The 23,717-nt window shown below is 41.0% G+C and overlaps 1 protein-coding gene across 4 annotated transcripts; it reads right to left on the reverse strand.

The window, feature by feature from the left end:
- Window positions 1-3,735: 3,735 nt before the first annotated feature.
- PLK4 (polo like kinase 4) lies at window positions 3,736-23,701 on the reverse strand. 4 transcript variants are annotated; one of them, XM_075615485.1, is made up of 16 exons: window positions 23,448-23,701; window positions 21,255-21,350; window positions 20,231-20,326; window positions 19,415-19,529; window positions 17,631-18,657; window positions 15,534-15,646; window positions 14,922-15,265; window positions 14,353-14,457; window positions 11,417-11,519; window positions 10,561-10,710; window positions 9,842-9,975; window positions 9,184-9,275; window positions 7,237-7,387; window positions 6,730-6,870; window positions 5,706-5,812; window positions 3,736-4,360 (listed from the first exon to the last, which is right to left on the reverse strand). In XM_075615485.1, exons 1-16 carry the CDS (start codon window positions 23,475-23,477, stop codon window positions 4,264-4,266), a joined length of 2,901 nt encoding a protein of 966 aa, XP_075471600.1. In that variant the 5' UTR covers window positions 23,478-23,701; the 3' UTR covers window positions 3,736-4,263. The 4 variants fall into 4 exon arrangements, with proteins under 4 accessions (XP_075471600.1, XP_075471605.1, XP_075471592.1 ...); XM_075615490.1 differs by lacking the exon at window positions 23,448-23,701 and adding an exon at window positions 22,901-23,341; XM_075615477.1 differs by lacking the exon at window positions 23,448-23,701 and adding an exon at window positions 22,246-22,804.
- Between the last annotated feature and the right edge of the window lie 16 nt (window positions 23,702-23,717).

A 23,717-nucleotide genomic window follows, 5' to 3' on the forward strand; every position in this document is an offset into this window, starting at 1 on the left:
AGAGGAGGTGGGTCGAGATAGAGGACCTGATTTGTTCCCCATGTAAAATAAAAAATCTCCTCTGGCTGAACAAAAAGTCTAGACCACCTGAGACCTACAAGAACCCGGTGATATCCTTTGCCTGTAATCTCTGGGACTCCCTCAAAACCAAGTTCCAACTAACCGATTCCCCTTCCCTTATGCAACCACTATTCCCGGACCCCTCCCTTCCTTTTTACTCAAGAAACTCGCACTCCCATACCCGGATTCAAAAAGGACTCACAAGAGTCAAGGATATCCTCACCCAAGGGAAAGTCCCCCCATTCGCTTCGCTACAAACAAATCACAATATCCCCTCCTCCGAATTCTTCAGATTTCTCCAGGTTAGGCACTATATCCAATCAGTCTACAAGCCAGGTCAACACCATGCTTTGACTTTGTTTGAGGACTGGTGTCTACACTGTCACGGTAGCTTATGACAAGATATAATGAACACCAAATATCTGGGTTGAACTGAACGAGGCTTAGATATAATAAAATATAATTTATTCCTTAAAAAAGGTGAACACATCAATATAGTACAATTAACAGACAAGAAGGTAACACTTGCTTAGGGTTGGGGAATGGAGAAGTATCAGCTAGCAATTCTCCATCAATCCGGTGACATTCCAGGTGGAATTAGCACAACTAAAAACTGTAGGGTTGACACAGTTTATATACCTGTGCAACCCTATTCTTAACATTGAACATAGCCTATTGGTGAACAATTATCTGTATCCACTCTCTAATGTGGAGACACAGACTAACCCATGCCCTCAGGTAACAATTAGACTGGCAGAGTTTTGTTGATTGATTAATACTTAATCCCTAGACATTGGGTAACAATCAAGGCAGCTAACTTTTGATCACCGTGCTTAGGCTACTCAGCCGTCTGCCCTTCATGACCTATTAGCTTAGCAAATGGCGTCTGCATTTTCAGAACAGATCCAAAATAAAATACATATACACTTTAATATCTACACATATTAATAAGTTCCATTCTGGTGGGCTCAGTGGGTCGACCTTTGCCAGTTTTTAATGCCTACAGTGACTCCACATATTGGCCAAATATGAACTCTCTGCGACCTCCAGAACTGGAGATACAGAAATGCACTTTAAAACATTAAAATACATGCTTATAATGAAACATGGGAACGGGAACATACATTTTCAAGGTATAACAAAGTGCAAACCACATCCCTGCCACAGTCCAGTTAACCCCTCGTCTCTCTGGTGAGGTCAGGGGATGGCCATATGGGGTGCAACCCCTTTAATACCGGGCCAACCCTTTTCTCCCTCTACATACACCAACCCCACACAAAGGGCATCATCTCTAGAATATATCACAGTTTATCCTCTACCAAGAACCAAACCCCGATAACTATATGGTATCCTGGGAAAAGGATCTTAACGTCTGTACAGATCTCGATACCTGGACAGACATCTGGGAAGCTGCTTCCAAAAACTCATCATGCATTGTAATTAAGGAGAATATTTACAAGTTAATATTCAGATGGTATATGACTCCTGCCAGGTTGCACTCTTTTCTCCCAGGTGTTTCCCCTCTGTGCTGGCGCGGTTGTGGTGAAGTGGGGAATATACTGCACATATTCTGGTCATGCCCCAAAATGTAACTAACATGGACGGAAGTGTTCACCCTAATACACAAGATACTCGAAATCTCTGTCCCACACGACCCAGTATATATATTTATATATATATATATATATATTACTAGGAAAACCAATGGCTAATATCTCAAAAAAAAAAAGCTAGAGTAATATCCCAAATTTTAAACGCTACACGATGTACAATTGCCAAAAATTGGAAACAACCGCCCCCCCTATCCTTAAATCAAATAAACAACATTTGGCATATAGTCTATATGGAAAAACTCTCAGCCTATCTGAACGGCTCTACCTCGCAATTCTGTAATATTTGGGCTCCTTGGTTCCGTCATGCAGGTATATCCCCATAAATAGACTAGAATACTTTGAACAGAGTGATACATGTGGTATTTAAATTGTCGAATATAGTGCAATATTGGTACAAATGCTACCCCTTCCCCCCTCCCCCGTTCTCCCTCCTCTCTATTGTTCCACAACCAGTTTATTTGTATTACTGTATCCCCTTTTCCTTTTGTGTAGTATGTTGTGTTTACCTCATTTTGTATGTTTGAAAATGCCCAATAAAAACTGGAAAAAAAAAAAAACATTCTCGCACCCTTATGGATGGTTGGAGCACCCCCGAACCCCTATACCGGTTCTGCCCCCATTTACCTTTCTGGTCTGTGCTGAAGCAGGGAAACCTGGCAGGGAGTCGCGTAACTGTTTTCAAGGGAGGATTTTGACAAGGGCTATATGTCCCCGGGAATCTGACCTAATTCCCAGATACATTTTTGGGGTGGCCAGCAACTCTGCACCCCGGTTATCTGGGAACAATCTGACAACACTTTTACCGCAAAACCCCCCCTTGAAACTCAGAGCCTCTCAATCTCCACTGGTTTGCACTCCTGGAAAGGTAAAACACAAATTCTTTATTGTTCCAGTCACATGCATTTCATGTACAACAAATGGGTCAGAGAGCTGACACTAAACCCCACAATATGGCTCAGAGGTAACCAGCCGGGCATAATACCTTTATTGATGGCCTGGTTACCCCCTCACCATCACATACTAAAGTGACTGTTACTGAACGAAATTATCCTATCATCCCATTACATGGTATATAGAGGACATGGTTCACACATACCATTTGCTCCCACAATTTAGTATACCCTCAACAGTCTGATACTATAGGGACTGTACTATTGTAGGAATTACATTCAACCCCAAGGAGGGTATATTTTAGAGATGACAATCCCTCTAGGGTGTTTCTGATTAACACACCGTGTCCGTATGTGTATAGGTGTTTTTTTTATACCCCACTTCATTTTATACATTGAGTTTATTAAAGATTAATATTTTAATTAAGTTCACTTATCAATCCACATATGGGGTTATATTGTTAAATTGGTTAACATTACTCAGCATCATCTTCATTATCTCAGTCTATGACCAGTCTTGTTGCAGTAAATATTGATATAAATATGTAGGAGCGCACACTGTAAGGGGTTCTTTTGTGGAGAACGTCCGCAGCTCAAGCGGACATTACTTCACTCTTTTGCGATCATCTAACTATACTTGAACATGATTAAAGATGCAGTGCAACCTCATAAGGTTTCCCACCCTCCTGCAAATATAACATTAAGCTAATTACTGCTGATGTCATTAGGGTCCTCTGCCTCCAGAGAACCAAGTGAGCAGACCTTGCTTCTCGTAGGAGGCTGGCTGAGATCAGCAGGAACGTAGTAGTTATGCAATATACCAGTATTTTACAGTTGTGTTTAATGTGGAAAGCATCTTTTTGGCGTGTAGTTTTCTATACTGCAATGTTCTGAGACACTTGGTTTTAACCCTTTAACCACTGGCACAGTTGAGCAATAACAGTTTGTATATGTGACAAGTTGAGGAGATTTACCTGCAAACTTTTAGCGTTCTTGCCTCTCCTGCAATTGCAAAGCCTGGCTTTTCATTACATTTTTAAATCAGGAATTTATTTCAGGGAAGTTTGTTACTGAACAAATAGCAGCTTTGATGACAATCACCTCTCCTATTTTATACTACTTATCACATTTAATTCAAATGAGATTTATGTTAAAAAAAAAAAAACACGGGATGAGCTCATATCACTGCATTTATTGTTAAGTGGTTTTTTTCTGCAGGGATATTTCAGTAGAAATGGTGGCTACAAAAATATAAGTTAACAGATAAAAATAAAATATACAATTACTTATTACAAAACATACATTTGCAAACCATGATATACTTGACAGACGGCACTATGCAATAGTGAATATACTCTTATGTACAGCTCATGAAATCTGTGAAATACGACATCATTGAAAAATGCTATTAAAATAGATTCTTGAAAATTAAAAAAAAAAAAAATTCAAGCACCTATTATATGGCAATTAATCATGGGAATTAAGAATGATTAGGCAGAATCAACTAAGGTAGCATTTTCTTGTGGTTTGCATTTCAAGAAACATGCTTATAATGGTTTCCATGTAGCACCACAACTATGGTATTAGGGCACTAGATTTGTTGATTCTGAAATATTTTGGAAGGCTGTGCCCATCACACACACAAATCAAGTCATTTTAACGATGCAGGTCTGTACATCCGGACAAGGCCTGTTTTATCATCAGTGGCTCGAAGAACTGGCAAAGAGCATCAGGATGGAGGAGAGGCACTGTAACTTGTTTTTGATGTATTCTGGAAGTTTGTCATTTTCTCCATGCCTGCAGAGAACAGAGTATTTTGTTGAATTAGAACACTTATGGAACATGACATGCCTTTTAATTTAGACTGCTCCTCGAAATGTGTGTACTGCAGACTGCTGTTAAAAAGGAGGGGCCTTCTCAATTCATCTTTCCCTAAAAACACTCCCTCTTCACCCCTTTAAAAATATATAAAAAAGCAAACCCATTACCTACCATTGAACGTTTTGTCTTACAGCACAAAAATTTTAAAAATCAGTACATTTTTTTTGGCTTGGTTTACATTAAAATATGTATGTTAAACAATTATTGAATTAGGTCATGAAAAACTCAGAGATCATTAGGATACAGTACCAGTAAGCGTGTCATGAAAATACATTGATAATTTGGATAACAGTTAAGCAAACCTAAGTTGCTACTTCTGCATAGCCCCACAAATGGATTGTCATGCAATGTTGACTTTTTTTCTCCTTACAAAAGTAAAGCAGCGCCTCAAAAAAATGCAAAGATAAATGGCAACACGGCAACCATAGGGAACCCCATGTCCCTACTTTGATAACTGGTATAGGGCATATAAAGAAGGGGCAAGTTCCCGATACGATGCCACCCTTATATTAATTTTTGGGAGAATGTTTGTTTCTGGTATTGCTTCACTTCTCCTAGACGACATGTAGCTGATACTTTGATGCTTTTATTGCCAGCCTGCCAGTGACTACTGTACTAAGCAAACCGCACCGATTGGTGGATAAGTATTTCTGTGTTTCTCCCTATTAGCACATTTTTCCGTATTTTCTGTGTGTATACCTGATCTGCTTTCATGATTGATACAATTGTTGTTGTACATCTATGTATATGATGATCATCAAGTAAAAAGTAATATCTACATTATCTTGTTGATTTTTCAATTGTTCTCAAGGCGTGCTGGAAACACTATCAATAGAGATAAGTGCTGCACACCAAAAAACACAAATTACACAATTATCGGTGCTCCTGCGCTTGAACGAAAGCCTGCAGCAAATCCAAGGAATAGTGTGAAAAGCAACGCAAGGCAAAAAACGATTTGCGTTAATCTAATTTATTTAAGGCCAAAACCACGACGTTGCGATCCGTAGGTCTTTTTGAAGTGAGATCAAGGGCACTTGATCTCACTTGAAAAAGACCTACTGGTCGAAACGTCATGGTTTTGGCCTTAAATAAATTAGATTAACTCAAATCCGTTTGTGCCTTGCGTTGCTTTTCACACTGGAAACATATACACACCTGTTGACTTTTTTCGTATTCTTCAAAAATGAGTAAATGCTCATTATCAATTTTCTTTTGCAAACTTCCTTATGTTAATTACAAATACATGATTGTGTTAACCCACCTGGTTGTCTGGCCATTTGGTGATGTATAAATGATGGACGAGACTCCTGGTTGTACTACTAGTTGGGATCCATCATTAAACTGGACCCATACTGCTCCACTGTTCAACTATTTTATAAAAAAATAAAATAAAAAAAACAGACACAATCAGACCGACACTAGGACTACAAAATGACTAGATTCACATGCAGTGAATTCAGGCAGGATCATTTAGTTCTACATTCAACTTAAAATTGTTTAATCATACATGTACTACCCATTACAGCAACAAAAGAACATGAATAATTACCAACAAAGCTAGTTCTCACTAAATTTAAAATGAAGGAAATTACATTGTTTACAGCGTCCTGATTCAGTGACAATGTGCTATAACCTAATTATTCTGAAAATGAATCAGAAGGAAAGGTAATGGGCTTGGGGCCCTCCATGACAACTGTGGGGAAGCATCAACTAAAATGAATTGCATAAGTATTTCAGATGCATATTGCAGTCCAGCATTCTCATGAGTATCTCTGCAATTATGGGGCTCCAAGTTAAAATATTAGGTTTATTCTGCCCTTCAACAATATCACCACTGTATCTAACAAGGAGGCAACTGGGCACAATTGTCCCATCTCCTTTAAAGAACATATTGTATTACACCAACAAAAAGTGTTTTTGATTCTAAGGGTGCGTTCACGCTGCCGCTGAGCGCGCTTGAGTTCAATAAATCTCAATGTGTCCGGCCACGCTCACACGGTGAGCGCTTGTATGCTCACGGGCACTAGGCACTTGGCGAGACAGATGAAATTAATTTCCCGGCATGCTGAAGGGTCACATGACCGTCAGCAAGCAATCAGCGCCAGTCACTGATTGGCCACGCCCCCTCCCCCCCCCCCGCGCTTGAAAAAAAGTATATGCAAGACATCCGAGCACTCATGCTTGGAGAGTTGGTGACATCACCGCTCTCAAGCATGAGCGCGCTCGGCCGCAGCCTAAAGCTTACATACCGTACTTAATGTACTACACCTCAAGTAAAAACTCACCTGAGAAGCCCAGCCAACGTTTTCAACAAAAACAGATTTTAGGACCTGACCAAGATCAGGAGTGTGATTTTTTGTGGCTTTGGAGGAAGAACCCGTCTGAGCTGTAGTAGCAGAGAATGCGGATCCCTCATATGAAAACATCTTCATCCAGCAAAAGAAAAATGCGTTAGTCGCTCACACATCAAAGTAGGTGTTATCAATACAGTTACCACAAAGCAACCAACACCAAAAACAATACATTTTAGTGCAGAAACAATAAGAATGCAGAGCAGGTGGTTCGAATTAATAAATCCATTAAAAAAAAAAAGACAGATCACTACATAACAGATAAATAGCCAACTAGTTAATGATGTATCATTTTAGCTGCATGTCAAATGTAAGATTCCAAATCAGCAGCCCCTGTTTCACCCACCCCCAGCACTGCTCGAATGCACTCTGCAAATGTAAATGACTGAAGGGTTTCCAATAGATGACTTTGTGCAGTATAATGTGGAGCATGCCACTTACCGAAGGATTAATGCTAGGCAACTGATTGGGAGAGGTTGTGCTGCCAAGTAAGACCCTGTCAGAGGGACTCTGCTTCTTCCGCACACAAACCGCATCCACAGGCGTAGGAGATGGTGCTAGAGACTTTGGGGAGTCTGTGCTAGTTGGTCTCCTGCAATACATAACCAATTCTTTTTTACTTCCCACAGTAAAGTGGAGGTCATACAAGAAGAAAAAACGTATGTTGAAAGGGAAAGGTTCGGGATATCCGACTTGGTCTTATAAGCAATTACTTAAGCTGTGGTATTTCATGTATTTTGGCTATGATGGTGGAATTGGTATAACATTAATAAAATAAAGCTGTGAACTTTTTGCAAGTAAACGTGTGCTGCTGGGAAAGAACAGTTAAAAGCCACTTAGGGCAAGATTTGAATCAAGCTACAGATGTGACTCCCATTTTCCAGCAGCCGAGCTAGGTCAAGAGGCACAGTCGTAAAATCCATCAGGACTTTCATGTTTCAGACAATAAAGAGACAGCCGAAGTTTGGCTCAAAGCCACGGCAGCATGTAGCCTGAACGCTGGGTACACCTAGTTGCTCTACATCTGTACATAAGTGATGACAGAGATATTAACCCGAATGGTGTTACAGGTGGAGCCTGCAATGCTTTACACAGAAAATACAAAATGACTAAGGCCTCGGCCAGGCTCCCTGCTGGCGTGCTGAGGCGCAGGGAAAGCGGGTGCTTTCCCTGGCCTTGAGGTTGCTTACCGCACACGCTGTCAGCGGGCCGTCAGAGGGCGGGCGCATCACTGGCCGGGGGGCGGGCTAGTGACGTCACGTAGCTGGTTCGCCCTGATTGGGCGAACCCGCTCACGTGACCGGCCTGTCGCGCCGGCAAGCGGGGGAATTTTAAATTCCCCTAAGACCTAGGCTTCCGCGCGCTTGCGGAAGCGCAGGTGAGCCCCTACTAAAGCCGCTCTAATTGCGGCTGTAGGGGCTCAGTGCTGAGCGGGAGCGCGCGTCAGTGCGCTTCCGCAAACAAGCACTAAACATGGCCGAGGCCTAACAGAGCAGGAGTTGATTAGTGATAAAGACACTCAAGAAACTCAATTCAGCTCTGTCAGGGTTGTCAAACATTTAGATTGTACGCTCTGAAGGGCAGATACGAATTCTACCTGTAAAATGTATATGAATAGAACAATGTGCTCTATCCATGCTATTAATTGAAAAAAGGGGTTCCCCATATGATGCATTCAAGGACCTCCACAAGATAAAATAGAATATACATTTTAATTGTAATTCAATAAAACAAACTAATCTTAAAAGCTAACGGAGCAGCGTCTGTGTGACTAGCTTGAAGCAGTCCCCAGTGTAAGGCAGTGTATGGCATGGGGTCTGCGTCGCATGAAAAATATCCAGAAGTGCTGTTGTGTAAAGTTCTATTAAGAAGATCCTAAAGGAATATATTGCGTAAAACAAACATCAAGTGCAAAAAGGTTACTATTAACGTGATAAATGTAGTAACAAATAACCAAACACCGTGCTAGATTCCAAATAGTGCTCACACAACATGTATATACAAAGCCACAGCACGATCTCATTAATTGGTAGTAATATCAGATCTATATACTGCATGAAGCTCAGTAATATTCTAACTGCTCCATGAGTAGTCTGCAGAATATCTGTATATTTATCAATTAATACTCCAATACAAGTATATATAAAATAGTATACATCTGGCCCACTATGACGGCTCGATTGAATAAACAAGTAACTTCTGAGACGCCCTCATGACGTCCCTACATCTGACATCATTACTATCCGACGCGCGTTTTGGGCAACTGAACTTCTTACGGGGTACCATATACCACAAGTATATTCTTATATTTAACTTTCCCAACAGAAATTATTAATGCACTAAAGCAAATAGTTACATTGTTTTTGATAAAAGCACATGACCTCTTACCTGCCAAATATTATCGGAAAAAGTGAAACATTTTCACCCTTTTTTTCCTCTATGTTAATGGCCAATTCCAGGGAGAGACAAACACGATGACTCTGTTCAATAAAAATAGTAAAAACAAAAACAAATTAGATCAAATAAATAATTCACTTTAAATGAATTACCTCAGCTTGCCATGCGCATTCAGTTAAACCAGGGGTAGCAAACTCCGGTTCTCAAGAGCTACCAACAGGTCAGGTTTTTAGGATATTTGTGCTTCAGCACAGGTGGCTCAGTGAGTCAGTCTTGGAGGGAGCCACCTGTGCCGAAGCATGAATATCCTGAAAACCTGACCTGTTGGTAGCTTGAGGACTGGCATTGGCTATTCCTGAATTAGTCAAAATAAATAAAAGGCATTAACTACTATTTATGTAAATATATATATTCTATACTTGCCTCTCCTCCTAGCTCCAACAGGCTTTAGGTTTATATTTTGCTTTAAGCGAGTTATTTTTGTAGTAGAATCAGAGATAAGGCAGCACAAAATCCAACCAGTTTACAGTCAGACAATCTACCATTCAAAACCACATCAGATTGTAATTGCCTTGATACGGGAACAGTGGAAAGCAGAAATGGTGGGTGGTAGAACTGGAAACGGGGAATAGCCTACTTTATATATTACCTCGGTTGCATGATCCATGCAAGACTGGATTTCCTCACTCAAGCTGTTCATTCGACTTCCTTCTTTAAGTGTATAAGATTTCCCAGATTTCTCGATCACTCGAATTAAATCTGTAGTCTTGTGAATTTTTGCTCCTAAATAAGAAAAAAAACAAAACAGTTTGCTAAAATGTCTGACAAATTAGCAACATGTATAAACATATAATCTTGTCCTGGTTTAGGGCTTATTTTAAAGTCAAAGGTTACTACAAAGCAATCATTGAGCTCAATTATATAGAAATTGGCTTTTTGTTGTAAAGCACAGCATCAAATCAGTCTGCAGGGACATATATTAGAAGTTGTAGATTGTTTTTTTTAAATAAAATAAAAAAGCAGGAAAAGAACAGAGCTGACTTCAGTGTCTAGGAAATACAATTTTTAGGGAAGGCTAATGTGTGGGGTTGCAGTAGTGACCAACCCCAAACAGTAACAGCTGCTTTTAGTTGGTGAATGATCATGATCCACTTAACTTACACACAGTTGCTGTAAATGAAGAATTCCGAGGATCCCAAAAAGTTTATAGAAGAAAAGACTTTATAAAAACAATAAGGCAGGGACTCCAAGGGGCTTACACCACCGCCTTGAAAATGTTACAACTCTTCCTACATGTGCACGCTTTTAAATAGCTGCTTTGGCTAGAACATGTTTACTTATCTAATTATTTAATGCATTTTTACTCACCGTCATAAAAGCAGACCTCGACATCAGCGTTGGGGTAATTCTCCATTAGCATGCACTTTGCATATCTTGTGTAGTAGGTCACTTTGGGTGTTTTGGACCGTACAAGTTGTATAAATTTTGATGCGTACTGGTACTTTTTCCAATATTTTTCTAGAAGAAAGATTTTCAAAAAAACATAAAGTTAACTGAATGTAATAAAACAGCACAAATCACAGCAACTGCTGCACTATAGCAGTGCCAAAGCTGTGGCTATTGCTAAAGGGCACAAGAAACATTTCCAGCCCCAGCCACCAAAGGATTTGTGCTGAAACAGCGCAGCAATCCCCACATTTCACAATGTAGGCAAATTAGTAGCAAGTAGGACATTCTTTTGAACATGAGTTGATTTTAATGGAAAATATAACGGGTGTAGAGAATTCATTTAAATGCATTTAATGTCATGTTTGAATAAGGAAGCAGCTCAGTGGTAATGTTACTGCTTTTGAAGCGAGTGAACCAGTGTCAGGTCTCCTTGTGACATTGGGAAAGTCATTTATCTATTGATGTCTCGACCCAAAAACTCGATGTTAATCTCAACTGAGCAGGGACACAGGTTGTGAAAAAAATCTATGTACAGCACAGTGTACATGTTCAGGACTATGCAACAATAGATACTATATTAAATATTACATATATTGGCCACTTCTATAGGTTAAGTTGTTGTTACTTGTTTTAGAGATCTGCACAAAGTAATAGCTGAACCCAAAGAGGAGGAAAAGGAACTGGTTTCAAGACTGAAGTGTACGAAGAGCTTTGGAAAGCACATATGAAAAACTGATGCAAAAACATTAGATTATATTTTCTTGTTTTGCTATACCTGGCAAACCATCAAAGGTGTAACTCAACATGTTTTCTGGAGGCGAGGGTGGTCTATCAACTACAGGGAAACCCTTGCCTTCGTTTGGATGATAAATATAAATCTGTGGGGAGAAAATAATAATAATAATGATAATATACACACACACACACAGTTAGAACACAGATAATGAAACAGCGCCTAATTGTGTGACATGATACAATTTCCACATCACAACAAAGGTGGCTTTAGCCTAAGGCTTGCTTCATTGATCACTGGTCCTGACGGAGATCTCAGGAGAGAAGGAGGGGAGAACAGCAATAGGTGTATGACACTGTCAAGTGACAATAAATGGTGGGGTTGATAAAATAGATATATAAAAACCACTCACATGGCCATATGTGAGTGTAGACACAGAGATAATCCCAGCCTTAAAGGTGAAGCACAATCCTCTTTGGTAAATCACAGGCAGGGTAAGCCAGGTAAAAAACAGAACTTTAATGAATAAAAGAAGTAAAAAATCCAATTGGAAATGTCCCAGAAGTCACGGCAGCTCTCCTGTATGGCGCGATCGGCGTTGTACCCGGACTTCCGCGTCCGAAAAGTCTGGCGGCGAACGGCGATCCAGGTGAAACTGCGGTGGTATAAAATGTCCAAAAATCCTCCTCAGAACAACGCGTTTCGCTCGTAAGCTTACGAGCGAAACGCGTTCTGAGGAGGATTTTTGGACATTTTATACCACCGCAGTTTCACCTGGATCGCCGTCAGACTTTTCGGACGCGTAAGTCAGGGTACAACGCCGATCGCGCCATACAGGGGAGCTGCCGTGACTTCTGGGACATTTCCAATTGGACTTTTTACTTCTTTTATTCATTAAAGTTCTGTTTTTTACCTGGCTTACCCTGCTTGTGATATACCAAAGAGAATTGTGCTCCATCTTTAAAGCTGGGATTATCTCTGAGTGTCTACACTCACATATGGCCATGTGAGTGGTTTTTATATATCTATTTTATCCACCCCACCATTTATTGTCACTTGACAGTGTCATACACCTATTGCTGTTCTCCCCTCCTTCTCTCCTGAGATCTCCGTCAGGACCAGTGATCAATGAAGCAAGCCTTAGGCTAAAGCCACCTTTGTTGTGATGTGTATACACTCACACATGGCTGTTTGAGTGATTTTGTATTACTTCCTTCCATCCTATTTCCCCTCCCTTCACCCATTCAATTTTTAGCAATTTAGGCTATTGTGTGACTTACATTTTGCCGTTTCTGTTTTTTCTGGCTTGCGCTCGCCTTATTGTGTCTTCATACTGTGTAAGGATCGTGGGAGATCCGTTTCCGGCTGAGCAACAGCAAAGACCAGCGGCTAGTATTGCATGATTTTATTATTTATGTGCATCATTGCCGCCTATCTACATCCACTTTGAACTCCAACTAGATTTTGGTTTAGTGTGTATAATTGTGAGGAGCGCCCCAGTTTTCTTGTATATCATGATACAAATTCTGCACTGGTCTAATAAGATACCAATAATATAAATACACCTGTGAAGGATGAGCCCATAGGAAATAACATATAATAACAATAGCCTGTAAATCATTGTGTATAAAAACCTAAATGCCAATAGTGATGTCTCAGCCAACAAACATGTGTTAATCAATAACAAATTACAAAAAGTCAAATTTAGCTCTGACGAAATACGTAGGGTGCCATTTGTGTCTAAATTGCCACATCACTAAGCGTCAGCTGTGAGGCAGAGAGCTGAGAAAGCAGAGGTTACAAGCAGCAAGTACCAGCAGGCACCATCGCCAGCCAGGACATTCTCTGTTGCTGGAGGAGCCAAATAGGAGGCGACAGTGTAGACATCCCACATCCGGTTGCAATCAACGCGGAGTGACTGATAGCACAGCAGCAACCACGTGGAGTCCCCTGCCAAGACGGAGTGCGAGATTGTCTCAAAAACTGCCTTTTTCCTAGCGTCGCTTGTGAGTGACCATTTTTATACCTGTCCAGTCCTATTAAATTATTTTACTTTAATACACTAGGAGTGCACCTGTTCTCTTTTTTGTTTCGAGATAGAGAGAGACATATAAAATCGGTTAAATTATGCATGAAGTCTGTTTCTTTCAACCGAAAAGATAATAAATCTATTGACTTGTGACTTGCAAAAAATATCCTTCACTTGCTAAATTATGCTAGTTTGTTCATAAACTTTTAAAGAAGCATACAAAATTCTGAAAATAAATTTAAGAACAAACCAAAGTTGAGTAAATCTACAAACTCCCGTTAGTGTGCAGACCTATTGCTGAAACAGCTTTGCAGGTACCCACAGAAATCGAAAAAGCTGGTCTGGTGTCTTGAAGGTTTCAAAGTGTATACAAATGTTGATTATACAGTATACTCCGCCTAATTTATTTTTTCTCCTGAAGGAAACACATCAAGGAGTAACTAGCAATTGCAAAAGCTTTTTGTTAAAGAGGCAATCCAAGCCTTTTTTTTTTATACATGATATAAGCAGTTAGTTTCCGGAGCTGAATCCCATTAATTTCAGCTCTGGGGCCCCCCTGCTTCAGGAGATACTTACCTGCGTAGTGAGTGCTGGTAGCAGCTCCAGGGTTCATGTTATGGCTGATTTTCAAAGCTCCCAGGCCTTGCGGGCCAATAGGAAGCCGTGACATCACTCAGCGCAGCTTCCTATTGGCCCATGTGATGAGGTATCTAAACTGCAGAGATACCGTCACCCCTTTCGGAGGTAAGTATCTTGGGAAGCAGAAGGTCCCTGGAGCTGAAATTAATGGGGTTCAGCTGCGGAGAGACCCTGCTTCTAACCTGTATTAAAAAGTAAAAAAAAAAAAAAAGGCTTGGGTTGCTCCTTTAAAAAGCATTTATCGTTCACTTTGATACTTGTCCAATAAATGCTACCAGTCATCAACTTTAAAAACAAAATCAACACTTACCAAATGTCCATCACAAGATATGCGCAAGACCTCTTTGACACGTTCTTGGGAATTGTGCTCCTTTATAAACTCCATGCAGACTTCTCCAGCGTCCAGGATGCTCACCTGTTATTATACAGATAATCAAATCATTGGCATATTCTTAACAAGCTCACACCGATCATTTCCATGAACTCAGTGAGGAAAGATGCATGAAATGTAAGTCAAGTTCTTTCTTCTAGGTGGCTATTAGTAGAAAGGTATTACATTACATAAACAAATAAATTTAAAAAAAAAATCTACTTTAAAGTGTAGGCAAAGATCACAAAAGTAACAAATGTCACTACACAATCACAGAGTACAGTAGGCACAAACCGTGATATTGCATATCTCCCTTCTTGACAGCCATGTGGCTTTAGCTTCTACAATGATTGCAGGGCCTCCAACCCACTGCAGTGCACTACCCTATTGGAACCTCTAGCAGTGAAGGTGCAAGAATGTCAGATTAACAAATAAAAAAGGTAGCTCCAAAATGAGCAGGCGTCTGAAGCTTTCCAACACACTCCCACGAGTTAAGGTTAATGTCATACCACTGCATTCTTTGTCTTCTGCCTGATTGGCTTAAGTCGGTCCGAATTAAGAGGAGAAATTATGCTTCGTAGGGTACGGTAACCTTGCGGCTGTTGTGGCATGGTGGGTTGGCTCTGTTCCCCAAAAGGAAAGTCAGGCTGAGTTTGCTCAGGTTTGTGCTGGGTGGGAGCAGGGAGTTTTCTTATGCCTCTCTGAACATTGTCAAATGAGGAGTCTGTGCCCTTCTTCATCTTAACGTCGTTCCAGGCATAGTGTGGGGCTTCCGGCTGAAGGCCTGGTTGGCAATGCAACTCACCACCTGAATTACTGATGCTGTTCATATCCGGTGTGCTTTTCATTTGACCTAGACAACAAATTGAATGATAGGCTTTTATTACATAGGCTTGTATTACATGTGGACAAAATGCAATGATCATGCCCGTTTGTCCATCTAAAAAACAAGGTTTTAGATATTACATTCATGCGATTTTCTAATAATCATTCAAACAAAATGCTGTTTAAAATTTTGTAAACCTATCAATCATGTAAGTGCATGAAAGTGAATGAAGCAAACATTGTGAAGAATTAAGATTGCCATGAAAAATAATCCTGAGCTTTGGATGCAAACATACCATTTAGTTGCATAGCGCCAAACCATTGTTGCACAGTTCTAGATTGGCACTTCTCATCCGTCCTTGGAGCACTTGAAGGAGCACTTGGTTTTGAAGGACGAAGGAACTCAGCACTTGGGGAGGGGAGGGGGGAGAAAAGAAAAAAACAGTTTGGTATAAACATACCGAATGATAAATACAGACGGTACTGCAATTATTTTGGTCACGATCATGTATGTGGCTCATGAAAAGTTGCGGTAATAACACTGCGCTTGTGTGAATAATAATCAAAAAAAATCTTGAGCCCATCCTCATTCACGTCAAAAACCTATATATCTTGCATTCTGGGGACTCAAAAGGAGCACGTTCTTCCCAGTTCCATTAAATACAGACCAATGCTGCAACATCATTCCTCAAGCTTGTTTCTATTATAAAATAGGAAATAGGGCCTCAAATCAACTCATTTTTTTTTCAATTCCAGAACAGAGATGTGCTGTGATTTACCCTTAAACATAAGAGGACTAAGGTTACAGGTCAGCCGAAGGCTCGTAGCCTCACCTTCCACAAACTATAAAACACACACACACACACACACACACACACACACACACACACACACACACACACACACACACACACACACACACACACACACACACACACACACACACACACACACACACACACACACACACACACACACACACACCTTTTATAAGCACTGCAAGAGCTGAAGGCCCAAAAGACATTACTGAGTTAATAATAATGCATTCCTTTCAAACCCGTTAATGGATACATTAAACATAAAGATGACAGAAGCACAATGTCCATCTAAACATTGTTGGAACTCTTTCCAAGAGAATCTTTACTCGAATATTTCAACAATACTAAAAGCTTATTATCAAACACAGATTTGAAAAAGTGCTACATACTCAAAGATAGTATTGGGGAAATAAAGTCACGCATATATCATCATATAATCATCCAAAGAAATGTTCTGCTGTCAGGAAAATATCCCAGTGAGTGTGATGTACACCCGGAAGAAAGCAGAAGTGCAGAATACAGTTTGGGTTGGAGACCGCCCTGGCTTTAATCAGCATAAAGGCACAAACTGCTACATGTAGGTACTACTCTGTATTACTAATGACATTTGAATTCAGTACTGTTAATTTATGACTATGCCAGACCCTTTACGGTTTTCTTTAACTACTGTTTTAAAAGCCCATCTGTAATATTGTTAATTTACCTGCAAGCAAACTAATCCCCCGCAGCAGCTCAGCGTTAGCAGCCAGTAGATGTGAGGGAGGAGCATCAGAAATCTCACTGAGCACAGCCTCTTACTCCCGGACTTTCTAAGGCACCATGTGCCAGAGATCGGCGTCACCACAAAGTGACAGGTCTGAACTCTGCCACATCTCTCTACGCCACCAAAACAATGAAACCGCAATATTGTCATAATGCTCATGGGCTTTGGAAGCCATGCGCAGTATATAACAGCAAGAGAAGTGCTCCCAAATGAACAATTACCGGGCAAGAGGATAACATGGAACAAAAAATGCTAATTGATCCCAGAGGAATCTTATTTCACAGTATCCCTCCCAACCCATTATATCCTAACGAACATTGTGCACAGGTGGGATTACCTGAGAACAAGCCATTCTAAAAACTATATTTATTCTAACACGCACACGTGGGCAGGAAAAGCATCCCTCCAATATTTCCTAAATACATTAGAGAAATCTCTGTCCCAGCCTCTATAAGAAGTATGACTTGTTTCACTGAATGTCTTTCATGTGTCCATGAACATTTCAAAGAAAAACTTAAAACCGAATTCCCAAAACATTCTCACAAGTTACTCGTTCAGTAACGCTCATTACCACATAAACCAAAACGTGTTCTGTTTCCACAGTGAATTAAAATGCAGTGGAATTAAAATAACTATGCACCTTTCAGAGCTTTGTTTATACAAAAGAGACACAAACATTCTACTTACTCCCACCAAAAACAAATCCGATCTCCACTGCCCACCCCCACAGTGACCTGTAAACATCATAAAACAATTCTCCAATAGGATCGTATTATATTTTAATTATTAATGTCTGCTGAGATTCCACTTACTGTGTTTTTTCTTTCACTGGGGGAGAGGTAAATCTGTCCAAAGAGCCCGAGTTATGTGCAGGTTTGTCTGTGAACATCTGAGGAATATCTGCATAGCTGGTGGTGGGGGAAGAAGTGTTCCTGTAACCCGCTGTCTGACCGGGCTTTGGAAGCACTTCCACGGAGTGACACCTCTCTGCAAAGCCGTTTGCTTTTTCCTGAGTTTGGCTGTGAGAGGTGCCCGACCTGTCGGAGGAGTGAGCCCTACGGAGGTATCGAGAATGAGGCCTGTCTTGACCAGCCAGAGCTTTCCTTCCCCTGCACTCGGCAAAATCATTCTCCCCCGTCAGTCGATTATGAAAGCTGCCTCCATCCACTGATGAGGCATCGGCGGGGTGCTTATCCTTGAACTGGAAGAGAGTCATTTTGTTGGGGAGCGAGGGGGCACATAAAAGTCTTTTCTCCTGGAAGCGACCGCTGATGCTGACCCCGGAAGATCCAGTGAAGCCTGTGGAGATTGTAGCATGTCCGCTGTCCATGGAGACTTCAACCGCCCCCGAATCTTTACTTCTGGCGGAAGAAAAGCCCGTCATGAATGAGTGGTCCAACACAGACGAAAGACTTAACCGGTCTGCTGGGTTTTTGCGAAGCAACTGGAAAACGAGGTCCTTGGCCTCCCTTGACATAAAGCTGGGCATTTCATAGTCCGCCAGCACTATCTTATTCAAAGTGTTCTTCACTGTGTCAGTGTCAAAAGGAGGCCGCCCAACAAGGAAGGTGTATAACATGCAGCCCAAAGACCAGACATCAGATTCCAGACCGTGGGCGCTCCTGGTGGCAATTTCTGGAGAAATGTAGTTCGGTGTGCCACACATTGTGAAATGCTTCTCATTTGGCATTCTCAGCTGAGTTGCTAAACCGAAATCTGCAATTTTGATGTTCATGTCACTGGAGAGCAGAAGGTTGGAAAGGGTGAGGTCCCGGTGCAGAATCCCATGAGAGTGAAGGTACAGCATCCCCGTGACAATCTGATGCATGAAATGCCGGGCTGTAGAAAAGAAATCATTTTACAAAAAAACATTAAAAAAGAAAATGTACCTAATGGTAGGATAGTTTAAGTGTGTGCACCCACTAAATAATGCTAGAACACAAAACTTGAGGTTTGAAATGGAAAATATAAAGCTAGGAATGCATTTATAAAAGTAAAAACCCATCCCAGATTGGCTTTTGTTTCAGTAGAGCAAACGCAAAGATTTTTCCATTCTTATAAAGAACAAAATATTCGATATGTATGCACTGTGTACCCAGCTCAATCATACAATGGAAGCATTAGGGCTCTGTATCCGACAGCAATACACATGTGGAATGTATGCAGAGTATCCCAGCAATACCCACATTGTATTACCAGGCTCACTACAAAGTATTATATTTTATTAAGGAAATTGACTGGAATTGCAATATGGTTTACAACTTCTGTAAATTAGGATTGATGCCAATTTTAAAATACATTTTAAAACACTCCCCTCACCCGACAGAGAGGAATCCCGATGTTTGTCTTTAGCTTCTTAAGGGTCTTCGCACTATATTGCAGGCACCAGAGGTAGTAACCATGTGTTTACCATGTTAATCAGAAAATTATTAAATAAAAAAGTAACTGTCTGATAATGCATGTTTTGTGTTCCATAACAATTCTTTTGTGTACGAGTTTGGAGCAGTGTTATTCCACCATTATAATTGCGTACAGGAGGAGGATAATGTGGCTAGCTGCTTTAGTATCCATTCTACCAACAGCAACATAAACTCACCTTCTTCTTCAGAAAAATGTTTCTTTTTGCTCTTCAAAAACCTGTTCATCTCCCCATTGTGGCACATTTCTAGTATTAGGTACACGTAATTGCTGTCTTCAAAATAGTTGTAAAGCTACGGAAGAAAAAGTACAAAATGTAAATCCATCAGGCCAGCTTAACAATCACTAAATCATGTAGCATGACAAACACTTACTTCCAAAATAGAGGGATGTTTTAATTGGCAGTGTATCTCCACCTCGTTTCGGACCTTTTATTTGCTACCTACCCTTGAAGATTTGAGTACCATTATTAGAATTTTCTAACCGTGTAAATTAGTAGGTGTGATCTATATACTGTGCACTGATCACTCACTACGTAACTACTGCGTACTCTCTTCAAGTTATAATCTAGTCAGTTGTGGGTGTACTTTCAATACGCCTGTCCGGTACATCACTTACAGACTGCGTACCAACCTTTAGAGTTATACCACACTGAGGCACAAGCTACATATCTATCTTGCTTGTGCCAGTCACTACCTGGTTCCCTTTACCCATTTGGCAACAAGTCTGAATTTCTGGACTAAGTGCTAGCTATTTAATTCTTGTTTTATACTTTGTGTGTCCTATTTTTAACCCTATATTATTAAAGGTTCATTTTATTTATTTATGTTTATCACCACACGAGTGCTTGTTTTAAAGGGGTCCTTTCTTTTGCCTAGGCAAGTATAGTTTATGCTTCAAAATAGTTGTAAAGCTACGGAAGAAAAAGTACAAAATGTAAATCCATCAGGCCAGCGTAACAATCACTAAATCATGTAGCATTACAAACACTTACTTCCAAAATAGAGGGATGTTTTAATTGGCAGTGTATCTCCACCTCGTTTCGGACCCGCTGTACCATCCCAACCTTCTGCATGATTTTTTTGTCTATCTAAAGTAGTCAAATACACAGTACAAATATGATACAACTCCTATATTATTATTTTTTAATACACAGCACAGCCATTACCGATCTATATCCCCAAGAATAAAACAAATTAAGTCCACATCAAATTCACATTTTAAAACAAATAGTTTTATGAACAGAAATAGCAGAATATAAAAAGGAAAAAATTACTGGAGAAAGCAGAATAACGGCACTTTCAATATATATATATATATATATATATATATATATATATATATATATAAAAATATATATATAAAATGAAGGGGCTGTTTAAAGCTGATATTCTGCATTACCCAGCATACACTTTAATTAGATCTGTGCAGGTTTTATTTTTTTTTAATGGTGAAGCACAGAGTTATAGTTCCCCAGGCTGAAGATCTTATTTAAGTGCGGGCAGGTGTATTGCCAGGTAATCTCAGAGGATTGTCATCTTCTAAACTACTGTCAGTCTCACCCCTGCAATATTACGGTTATTCTCAGCAGATCACTATAGATGAGAGTTAAAGTGCCGCTCACACTAGCACTTTTATCAATAATGTCATGCACAAGAGGTTTAAAAACTGGAATAACCTCATGTTTATTTATTCAACAAAATCAGCTGCTACATTTTTAATTTCCTCCCTCATTCTGTAGTTTCCTTAAGGATTTTACATAAAAAATAAGAAAAAATAAATAAATACATACACACAAATATGACCAAAATATTTCAGTTCACGCACACGGAATTTAACCTTAACCGTTTTCGCTGCTGACACCCCTGGCTGCAAAAGGGCCAAAATATTCTTACCAAATAAAAGTAGCAAAACGGATTTCATTAAAGCCGCAAAGTGCTAGAAACCCTCATGTTTGAGAGAGATACAACGCCCTCTTCATAAATACACAAGATTGTCTCATGTAATGGGGACCTTACCATTTTGATGGCTACTTCGATGCCAGTGTTGATAGACTGCGCCTTGTACACACAGGCGAACGAGCCTTTGCCGAGGAGGTTGAGAACTTTGAAGTCCTTTAAAGTGAGAAGTAAAAATGAAGGGTCAGATCCGGAGATCATCAAAAAAGGGTTTGTGGGATTTTGATCAAACATCTTAATATAAAATGCAAAAATAACAGGAAAAATAAGCACAGGTTCACGCTTAAGGTGATGCTGCCAACTCTGGCAGCAACTCACATACTGCTAGGCAAACATATTCACACAACTGCTGCACACACACGGTCTACATTTTAGATGTATTACATATAAATGTAAGGAAAACACAATAAAATAGTGTACAGTACATTGAAGGTGCTTTGGAGCAAGGATGTCTGTTTGTAGGAGTGTGTGAAATATGATCATATTTTGTATGTTATTGTCTCACATCCCCATTGTATTATGTGAGCACATTATACTACATCAACAGTTATACATTATAAGTATAGGCTACATACAGTAAAAAAAAAAAATTAGACCTAAAAAAAGAACCCAATACTTCAAATATTTGCCACGAGAGAAAATACATTGAGCGTTACCTCTCGTTTTCAAGTATGTTCTGATATAAGGAATATAAAGATGATACTTTGGGTGTAAGCCGCTATCAGTGAGGTACAGTTAACATCATTCGTTTTTTATACCTTCTTCCCATTAATTGTTTATCATCTGATTAATATACTTTATGCCTCATAGCAAGCCTTTCTGCACAGCAATGAATAGGTATTATACAGATATATCCCTGGCACAGGAGATTTTACAGATGTGAGAGCAGCAGATACACACACACACACACACACACACACACACACACACACCAGGTATATATAAACACAGCATAGGCGACAGTAGCAGCATGAACATGCACACACATGTAGAATGACACACACTACGTTTGTGTATGTATATACAGTATATATACAGTATATATACACACCTCGATACACCTCTCCCCGGACAGCCGGGACACGCAGCCTCCCCTCACCCCCTCCTCCTGCTGCTGCCCCCCATCGGGGGCTTTGCCTTTAGAGGTGAGGTTTGGGAAGAGGAAAGTGAGGACCCTCTCCAACATCTTCCTGTGCCCACAGCACGTGTGACAAGGGACGGAGATACACGCAGGACTGCAGGGTATATACCCGGGGACAAAGTGAGGGGAAGGTGTATACAGGAGGAGGATATCCACAGGGGATCAGGGGGGTGTGATAGTGTCATATCCCGGCTATATTCCCGCTGCTCCAACTGACAGCAACACAAAACAGCAACCACAACGTGACATCACCTCACAGCAACACAACACAGCGTGACATCCTCACAGCAACACAACACAACGTGACATCACCCCACAGCAACACAACACAGCGTGACAACACAGCAACCACAACGTGACATCTTCACAGCAACACAACACAGCGTGACATCTTCACAGCAACACAACAAAGCGTGACAAGCAACAGCTCACAGCAACCACAACACACAAAGCGTGACAACAGCTCACAGCAACCACAACACAACAGCAGCATGTGCAGGAACTGTCAGAGGGGCGTCACACACACACTTCTATAACACAGTACTGTGCGTCTATATACACACACCTATATGTCCATCCTCTGAATAATGTTATGGTGTATACAGGGTGTATACACAAACGTGAATTGCTGTGTTCGCAGTTGAGATAACACCCTCGGGTTTATGTAACCCAGCAGCATACGTGTCAGAGAGCACAGTGCACACCCAGCTCCCTCACCCGGACACCCCACTGCCTGTCACTGCGGAATAACACCCAGCTCCCTCACCCGGACACCCCACTGCCAGTCACTGCGGAATAACACCCAGCTCCCTCACCCGGACACCCCACCGGCTGTCACTGCGGAATAACACCCAGCTCCCTCACCCGGACACCCCACCGGCTGTCACTGCGGAATAACACCCAGCTCCCTCACCCGGACACCCCACTGCCTGTCACTGCGGAATAACATGCTTATTACAGTGTACACATTCGTTATGTCCACATTATCAGTTCCGTGGGTCTGTGCTGACACCGCCTCCCGGTACACTCCTCTCCCCCCCCCCCGGGCACCCGGTACACTCCTCTCCCCCCGGTACACTCCTCTCCCGCTCCACCATGATGCTATGACGCACCTCCCTCCTCTCCCCGATGTTGCTCGCCATGTCTCTCCCGGGCTCTGGCCTCGCGCTTCCCGCGGGACATCCTCCCGCTCAGCCCAAATGGAGCCGCGCGCTGGGGTGTTCGGCAGTTGCAGACGATGGGTAGAGCGCGACCGTGACGTGTTTTCGGCGGCTCTTGGGCCCCGTCCCCATTTCCCGCGCTCACTCGCTCTGGATGATAGTTGTATTTTTTTTTTTTTTTGCTTGTATTTGAAAATTCCGCCCGTTGCAACCACGTGACCC

Source organism: Ascaphus truei, chromosome 1 (assembly GCF_040206685.1).
Source record: "Ascaphus truei isolate aAscTru1 chromosome 1, aAscTru1.hap1, whole genome shotgun sequence".
Lineage (NCBI taxonomy): Eukaryota > Metazoa > Chordata > Amphibia > Anura > Ascaphidae > Ascaphus > Ascaphus truei.